Source organism: Alosa sapidissima, chromosome 11 (genome assembly GCF_018492685.1).
Source record: "Alosa sapidissima isolate fAloSap1 chromosome 11, fAloSap1.pri, whole genome shotgun sequence".
Taxonomy (NCBI): Eukaryota; Metazoa; Chordata; class Actinopteri; order Clupeiformes; family Clupeidae; genus Alosa; species Alosa sapidissima.
In genome coordinates, this window is record NC_055967.1 from 22,834,113 (window position 1) to 22,843,720 (window position 9,608).

Genomic DNA, 9,608 nt, shown 5'->3' on the forward strand with positions numbered 1-9,608 from the left:
ATTATTCAATCAGAATAACATCTGCCATTGTTTTGGATTTTACATAACCAGTCTTGGAGCGCAGGGAAAGACAATGACTGATCAATTTGCGTCACATTAAATGCACACCACACGTTTCTGCATAAAAGCCATTTAATTAGGGAAGACAACGGACTGGGATCCAAAACACAAATCATAGCAACTGGTATAAAAAAACAAAAAACATTTAATTGGGGAAGATAACAGACTGGGATCCAACACAAATCATAGCGACTGGTATAAAAACAAATGGAAGAACACTTAAAATGAATAAACTTATTTTACATCATAAATACAATAAAAGCAATTCTTGCACTCTGGAGGGCCAGTGTACCAGTTTATGCAGACAAGGCACTTGATTCTGACACAAACTTCACATTCCTCAAGCCCCCCCCTCTGGTGAGTGTAAACAAATATAAAAACAGATCTCCGCTCTGGCTTGCCAACACAGCCCAAAGCAGAGCTTGTGAAAGACCGAATGAGAGGTCCAAAGTGGAGACTGTGTGTGTGTGTGTGTGTCTCCTCAGGCAGGTCTCTTCCTCAGCTGGGAGGGGGGGCTGCTGAAGCCGCTGTCCTGCTGCGGCCCTTTCAGCTCGAAGAGGCTCTTAGGAGCGAGTCGGCCCAACCCCTCCGGGAGGCCCGACGTCGCCTTAACAATCTGCCTGTAGATGGTGGAGTCAGTGGCGTCTCCCAGGAAGCTGCCGCACACGTCAAACTCTGTCCCTAACGCAGACAGCGGCCCAAACAGGTCTGCTACAGGAGTGTGTGTGCGCTGGGGAAGGTAGGAGCCAGCGCTGGTACTGAGTGTGAGTGCGTGTGTGTGCGAGTGTGTGTGTGCGGGCTGGTAGGAGCCAGCGCTGCTACTGAGAGTGTGTGTGTGCGGGGGCAAGTACGAGCCAGCAATGGCGATGCTCCATTCACTCTGGCCCCCGTCCCTGACCGGAGGCTCCTGGGCGAAGGATGACTCCTGGTGCAGGTGTGAGTGGGCCTCCTGGTGCAGGTGTGAGTGGGCCTCCTGGTGCAGGTGTGAGTGGGCCTCCTGGTGCAGGTGTGAGTGGGCCAGCAGGTCAGTGGGCCTCCCTGGATCCGAGTCAGAGCGGCGTGGACGCTGCTGCGGTGGCTCCTTCTCTCTCTCCCGCTCCCTGTGCTGGCTCCTCAGGGTGACGTGTGCCCGGCTGGCGTCTGCCCTCTGGCGCCCGCCGTGCGCCGAGGACGAGGAGGGGGGGGGTGCGGCGGACATGGGGGGCTTCTGGGAGGCCGGAGGCTTCAGTTGTGGAGGCGTGGGGCCCCTCAGGCCCTGGGGCTGCTCTCTGGGGGCCCCCCTGCTCTCTGAGGCCGTGCGGTCCCCCAGGCCCCTGGGCAGGCTGCTGCTTTCTGGGGCCGAGATGGCGCAAGCGTTTGATTGGCCACTGCTCTCCGAAGCCTCTCTGACACAGGCCAGGGCCTGAGGCCTTACTCCTACAGGGTCTCCCAGCGCAGAGGTAGGGGCCAGGCCAGAGGGAACTCTGGGAGTCTGGCCTGGAACACTGATGAGGTTGGCTTCCTCTGCACACAGGGGTCAAAGGTCATTAATAGGTTGAAGTTGACTTGGCAGACACGTTTATACAAACAGGACAATAATAATGCATTCTTACTAATACTAATAAACAAAAATAACAACATTCTTTACTCTTTTTTTCTGTGGAGGGGGCAAACATTAAAACCCATGGACTGAACGCGCACGCACACACACACACACACACACACACACACCCACACCTTGGGCGGTTTGGCTCTTGCCGAGTTTCTTCTTGTTCATGGGCGTCTCCAAGACTTTGGCCATGGCGGCTAGTTTGCTGGCTGCGTTAATGATTTTCTTCTCAGCAGCGCTGGGAGGGCGGGAGGACAGCGGTGTCATAATCACACACATCAACAGCCCAGCTTCAGAAACGCACACCACACATCACACACCACACACATCAACAGCCCAGCTTCAGAAACGCACACCACACATCACACACCACACACATCAACAGCCCAGCTTCAGAGACGCACACCACACACACCACACATCACACACATCAACAGCCCAGCTTCAGAAACACACACCACACACATCAACAGCCCAGCTTCAGAAACGCACACATCACACACCACACACATCACACACATCAACAGCCCAGCTTCAGAGACGCACACCACACATCACACACCACACACATCACACACATCAACAGCCCAGCTTCAGAGACGCACACCACACATCACACACATCAACAGCCCAGCTTCAGAGGCGCACACCACACATCACACACCACACATCACACCACACATCAACAGCCCAGCTTCAGAGACGCACACCACACATCACACACACAACACATCACACACATCAACAGCCCAGCTTCAGAGACGCATACCACACATCACACATCACAGACACCACACATCACACCACACCACACACATCACAGCAGTGTTAATGCATAACCAGCAGCCGGACGCAGCTCAGGTGTCACCAGGGCCCATTAGTTCAATTTCAACTGACCGCAAGTAGTCGTCCTGAGGTCCCTGAGACACTGACATTTATAGAGATTACAGTTTACAATATGGAAAGAGAAATAAAACAAATAAAAAGGTGTGACTGGCTAGTCTACCTACATTTCGATGTGGAAAGACTCAAGTCCTCTGACTTTTTCTCTGTTCTCTATTCAAACTCCCACCTAAAGTAATAAGCAAAGCAAACCCCACTCCTCAACCTCTCACTTTTCACTCCCCCTTTACCCGCTCTTGTGCCCCCTACACCCCCTCACCGGTTGGCGTGCCCCCACTCTGCTGTGCCCCCCCTACACCCCTCACCCGTTGGCCCCCCCTACACCCCTCACCCGTTGGCGTGCCCCCACTCTGCTGTGCCCCCACTCTGCTGTGCCCCCCCTACACCCCCTCACCGGTTGGCGTGCCCCCACTCTGCTGTGCCCCCCCTACACCCCCTCACACGTTGGCGTGCCCCCACTCTGCTGTGCCCCCCCTACACCCCCTCACCCGTTGGCGTGCCCCCACTCTGCTGTGCCCCCCCTACACCCCCTCACCCGTTGGCGTGCCCCCACTCTGCTGTGCCCCCCCTACACCCCTCACCCGTTGGCGTGCCCCCACTCTGCTGTGCCCCCCCTACACCCCTCACCCGTTGGCGTGCCCCCACTCTGCTGTGCCCCCCCTACACCCCCTCACCCGTTGGCGTGCCCCCCATCGTGCAGCAGCTCCTGCAGGCAGGTGAGGTAGTATCGCCGCATGCGTCTGGCCGTCTCCTGGCGCTCCCTCTGCACCTCCCCACGGATCAGCTCTGCCGCACGCTCCTTACTCTCCTGCAGATACCGCAGCATATCCCCTGCACACACACACACACACATACACACACACACACACACACACACACACACACAAACACACACAGAACACACTGCATTTGTAAATATCGCTTATATTCTAATTGGGGCAGCCGTGGCCTATTGGTTAGTGCTTCGGACTTGTAACCAGAGGGTTGCCGGTTCGAACCCCGACCAGTAGGCACGGCTCAAGTGCCCTTGAGCAAGGAACCTAACCCCTCACTGCTCCCCGAGCGCCGCTGTAGCAGGCAGCTTACTGCGCTGGGATTAGTGTGTGCTTCACCTCACTGTGTTCACTGTGTGCTGAGTGTGTTTCATTAATTCACAGATTGGGATAAATGCAGAGACCAAATTTCCCTCACAGGAGTATATATATACTATACTTATACTTATTCACTTGAACCTCATTTACCCTCCAACCGCCAAAGTCGCAAAATTGCGACCAACAACGTCACTGATTAAAACAGACGATAGATCCATGTACGGGGACACATCTCATTTGTACAAAGTTTTCAGGAAGTTATTGTATTACCACGCGAGAAACAGGAAGTAGACGTGCATTTCTTTGTAATGACATGGAAGCGATGTGGGCCGTAGTTCTGCTTCAATTTCTGCAGAACTACGGCCCACAGCACTTCCATCGCGAAAAGTTGAAAAAAAAGTTCACGTGTGATAAAGTCATGAGTCTGTTATTCACCTATTCCAATTCTGACGGAGAATATCTGCCTTTTGGAGAATATGATCGATCATCTATTGACAGTGATGGTCACGGTGTGTCGGTGGTCACGGTGCTGTGAATGGTGCGTGTTTGCGCGTATACGACAGTCTCCACTAGGCATACCATGCTTATTTCGACCCTCTGCCCAACATAGCTGGAGGTGCCAGTGGTAATAGTGATGATAGTGTCCGTAATGGACATGGTAGGGGTAGTAAAAATAGGGCTCTGAAGAACTACAAAGATGATTTGGCCAGGCAACTTTATTGTATAGTAGCATAGGGTTTGTGGTTATAGTAATAGTTTACTATTGTTGGTTTACATGTGACTGTTTTCCTGTTCATTTGTTATGTGGGTGAAATGACAAAAAAGAAAGTAAAACTGCTCAAATATATTCAACATCCAGTATTTACTGAAAGGTGCATAATTCGAAGTGGTTGCCATCCAGTGAAATCATAATATGCAAATTAGATGGGTAAATTTAACCCCTTCATAAACTTTTGTTCATACTCAATGATTTTCACATTTACAGTAGGACTTTATCTCTGACCACTTTCAAGCCATGGCCTTTTGAAATTTTGATGTAAAAATCCAATTTCTTTTTAACCCAGGCGCCTAAAGGGCTAATGACCACCAATGTGTAACACCCACCTGGGTGATGCACAGCAGCCACTACAGTACAGTATACACATAGTGTATGTGTCCGAACACTCAGCCACTCACCACCACACAAGCATGATTAACTACATCCACTCACCACCACACCAGCATGATTAACTACATCCACTCAGCCAGACCAGCATGATTAACTACATCCACTCAGCCAGACCAGCAGCACATTGTTTCTCCAAACAACTGCAAGTGTTAGGTGTAGTGTAGCTTGTGTGTGTGTGTGGACGCAGGCTGTGAGTGGAGAGGTACTGGTGTGTGTGTGTGTGTGTGTCAGAGCTAGTGAGCGGAGCTGAGCGGTGAGCTGAGCTGCTCAATTTCACTCCCCGCTCCACTTAAAAATCCTCCCGCTCCAGTAAAATCGCTCCACGCTCGCTCCAATTTAAAAAAGGGAGAAATAATCTACAAGCCGAATTGTCACCTTAAACAGAAAACTTAAATCCTAAAGAACTAAGAGCATAGGCAATACAGGTGCTGGTCATATAATTCGAATATTATCAAAAAGTTGATTTATGTCAGCAATTCCAAAAAAAGTGAAACTTGTATATTATATTCATTCATTACACACAGACTGATATATTTCAAATGTTTATTTCTTTTACATCTACAACTAATGAAAATCCCAAATTCAGTATCTCAGAAAATTAGAATATTACTTAAGACCGATACAAAAAAAGTTTCTTTAGAAATGTTGGCCAACTGAAAAGTATGAACATGAAAAGTATGAGCATGTACAGCACTCAATACTTAGTTGGGGCTCCTTTTGCCTGAATTAGTGCAGCAATGCGGTGTGGCATGGAGTCGATCAGTCTGTGGCACTGCTCAGGTGTTATGAGAGCCCAGGTTGCTCTGATAGTGGCCTTCAGCTCTTCTGCATTGTTGGGTCTGGCGTATCGCATCTTCCTCTTCACAATACCCCATAGATTTTCTATGGGGTTAAGGTCAGGCGAGTTTGCTGGCCAATTAAGAACAGGGATACCATGGTCACTGTGTGCAGGTGCCAAGTCCTGTTGGAAAATTAAATCTGCATGTCCATAAAGTTGGTCAGCAGCAGGAAGCATGAAGTGCTCTAAAACTTCCTGGTAGATGGCTGCGTTGACCTTGGACCTCAGAAAACACAGTGGACCAACACCAGCAGATGACATGGCACCCCAAACCATCACTGACTGGAAACTTTACACTGGACTTCAAGCAACGTGGATTCTGTGCCTCTCCTCTCTTCCTCCAGACTCTGGGACCTTGATTTCCAAAGGAAATACAAAATTTACTTTCATCAGAGAACATAACTTTGGACCACTCAGCAGCAGTCCAGTCCTTTTTGTCTTTAGCCCAGGAGAGACGCTTCTGACGCCCTGTCTTGTTCAAGAGTGGCTTGACACAAGGAATGCTACAGCTAAAACCTACAGTATGTCTTGCATACGTCTGTGCGTGGTGGTTCTTGAAGCACTGACTCCAGCTGCAGTCCACTCTTTGTGCATCTCCCCCACATTTTTGAATGGGTTTTGTTTCACAATCCTCTCCAGGGTGCAGTTAATCCCTATTGCTTGTACACTTTTTTCTACCACATCCTACCCTTCACCTCTCTATTAATGTGCTTGGACACAGAGCTCTGTGAACAGCCAGCCTCTTTAGCAATGACCGTTTGTGTCTTGCCCTCCTTGTGCAAGGTATCAGTGGTCGTCTTTTGGGCAACTGTCAAGTCAGAAGTCTTCCCCATGATTGTGTAGCCTACAGAACCAGACTGAGACCATTTAAAAGCCTTTACAGGTGTTTTGAGTTAATTAGCTGATTAGAGTGTGGCACCAGGTGTCTTCAATATTGAACTTTTTCACAATATTCTAATTTTCTGAGATACTGAATTTAAGGTTTTCATTAGTTGTCAGTTATAATCATCAAAATTAAAAGAAAAAAACACTTGAAATATATCAGTCTGCGTGGAATAAATGTATACATTATACAAGTTTCACTTTTTGAATGGAATTACTGAAATAAATCAACTTTTTCATGATATCCTAATATGACCAGCACCTGTATGTTTCACTCATAGAACATTTATTTTAAAACATAGACAAGTGTAACAACGAACAACATTTTTCTTTGCTCTGCGTGTGTTCCCGTAGCACACCCTCATGTTTCCGCGAAATGTCTTCTTAGATTCCAAAATTAATCTTTACTCACTGGAACAGTGTCACCACATTGCTCTACAGTACATTGTTAGTACCTCCGTAAATCCTCAAGTTATGGCCAAGGTCTTTTATTTACTTATTTATTTGGGGCGGGCTTATATTCGAGGCAGGCCTTTATTTCTTACGTGCATTTCATTGTGAGACATGCGTTTCGTTTGGAGCGGCATACCGGTAGGCTATCAAAAGCAGAAGACTTTCGGTTTGGTTTGGGATTTAATTTACTTTTTCTCAGCCTCTTGCAAGCTCAGAAGAGGGCGGCAAGCGACTGAGCTTGAGAGCGACATGTTGGAGACCCATGTTGTAGGACAACGACTTTTCATTGGCAACAGTATTAAACCAGCCAATAATATAAAGAGATGAGCTCTTATTTCATTGAGTTAAATCGAAACAATGTCTTCTAGTGCTCGTGGACTGATAGTCCTACTGGTAGGCAATTATTACCCTGGCTTGTATTTGGGGACCGGCCTTTATTTGTCCGAATCGACCACGAACTCCATCCCCATCAACAAGCTTCGATGACCAGTTTTAACGGTCTTGGTTTTATTAGGAAGAAATTCATTCTGGGTGGATTTGGGCATGCCTCAGACTCGTGGTGTGAGCGGTATCGGAGGGAAATTGGAGCAGAACAGAGCGGCCGCTCCGGCCTCTAAATTAAAAAGCGCTCCACGCTCCAACAAAATTCCATCCGCTCTGCTCCTCGCTCGCTCGCGCTCCGCTCACTGGTGTGTGTGTGTGTGTGTGTGTGTGTGTGAGCGTTTGGGGTCATACCTCTGATCTTCTCCACCGCGCCAGTGTACTGCTCCTTCATCTCCTCCAGGCCAGCCTGGAGGCTCTTCTGACCGCCATGACCTCTGCACACACTCACACACACACACACACACACACACACACACACACAGGCTGTGTCAGTCATAACCTCAGACACAACACACACTCCAACCCCCAACCAACTCAACACCTAAAGCCCAACTCACAGAGCTCCTCCACGCCACACCGTGAGCTTTTCGACTCCAACCAAAAGTTGGACACAAAAAAATATTTCAAATGACCCCGAAACCCAATTTGTGTGTGTGTGTGTGTGTGTGTGTGTGTGTGTAGTACTCACTCCTCCTGAGCAGATCTTTTGGCCTCTTCCACAGCCTTGGCATGGGCTTCCCTTTCCTGTCGCAAGACCTCCTCGTGCTCCTCTGAGAACACACACACACACACACACACCATCACCACAAGATGTTTAACCAAACTGACCCCTCTCCAGTGGAGCACTGGGCAAGCCTCTGCATGATCACTGTAACCAAAGGTTACACACACACACTGACTAGAACAGAAGCAGTTTCCATACATCATACCCCACTGAAGTTCCTATGGAATATACACATTCAGTTTTGTCCCTGCGATCTTAAGCATCACTGACTTTCCCCAAAGCCTTAGTTTGGCGTCTTCGGATCCATACATATTAGTTATCTGTTCATTTCCCCTTCCTCATCATTATCCTCTTCCTCTCCTCCCCTCTCATTCTCTCTCCTCTCCCCTCATTCCCTCTCCTCTCCTCCCCTGTGGTTTTCCATTTCTGAGGAAGACTCTTTCGTCAAACCTCTCAGAGTGACTCCATCACGCAGGCAGCAGTTTCTCTGAGCTCTGAGGGGAGAGGTTGCACAACTAATTCATAAATTGCACCATATCTGATCAGACCAGGCATCACGCAGCACAGAAGTAGCAGTTTCTGTCCACTGTGTTAAAAGTCATTTTTCACCAGTTCTGTGAACTAATCTGATCTTATAGATCTGATGAATAGAGCACCACGAGACTGGAGTCCCTCCTGAGGCTGATGGGAAAGGCGCGGGGAGAGGAACTACGGCAATCTAGTGGGAGCCTCATCCCCGAATACATATCAGGCATTAATCACACACACACTCTCTGGAGAAACACCTCTCTTCAGCACACACACACACACACACACTCAAACAGGTATCTTTCACACGCTCACACACACACACTCACACAGGTACCCCTCACACACACTCACACATACCCCACACAAACACTCACACATACCCCACACACACATTGAACTGCATGTCTGTACTGCACTGTGTGTGCTGCATGTCTGTACTGTACTGTGTGTGCTGAATGTCTGTACTGTACTGTACTGTGAGTAAGAAAACAGCTTTTGAGGATTGGTATTAGGAGCCAGCCTGCACAGCAACTCCAGTGCCATAACATTTGTGGGATCCAGGCCAAGATCTTGTGTGTGTTTGGGGCCTTGTTTGTTGTCCATATGTGTGTGTATCTGTGTGTGTGTGTGTTTGTGTGGTACCTGTGAGTGTGTGAAGGATACCTGTGTGAGTGTGTGTGTGAGGGGTGTCTGTGTGTGTGTGGTACCTGTGAGTGTGTGCAGGCAGGATGGTGCGGTGGTCTCTGGTGGTCTGCTGCAGTTGTCTGCAGGCTTTCTCCAGCTGCCTCTGCAGCTCCTGAGTCTTCTTCTGCAGTCGGGAGGCCGTCTCCGAGCAACGCTTACTGACACACGGAACATCCGAGCCCTCCGCTGACGAGTCTGGACACACACATACATACACATAATCATCAACTCCAACCACTACAGCACGCAACCTGCAAGACTCACCACAACATGGGCTCGAATTCAGTCAACACAACCACCAG

The 9,608-nt window shown here is 49.0% G+C and overlaps 1 protein-coding gene across 1 annotated transcript in view; it reads right to left on the reverse strand.

Annotated features, from left to right (window-relative positions):
• Positions 1-120: 120 nt before the first annotated feature.
• The window catches only part of cep152 (centrosomal protein 152), a 27,610-nt gene continuing 18,122 nt past the window's right edge, over positions 121-9,608 (reverse strand). Inside the window, exons 23-29 of the mRNA XM_042110439.1 lie at positions 9,353-9,501; positions 9,021-9,041; positions 8,056-8,135; positions 7,719-7,801; positions 3,226-3,382; positions 1,777-1,886; positions 121-1,563 (exon numbers count right to left, since the gene is read on the reverse strand). Coding sequence (XP_041966373.1) covers positions 542-1,563; positions 1,777-1,886; positions 3,226-3,382; positions 7,719-7,801; positions 8,056-8,135; positions 9,021-9,041; positions 9,353-9,501 — 1,622 coding nt within the window. The 3' untranslated portion in view covers positions 121-541. The remainder of the gene's footprint in view (positions 1,564-1,776; positions 1,887-3,225; positions 3,383-7,718; positions 7,802-8,055; positions 8,136-9,020; positions 9,042-9,352; positions 9,502-9,608) is intronic.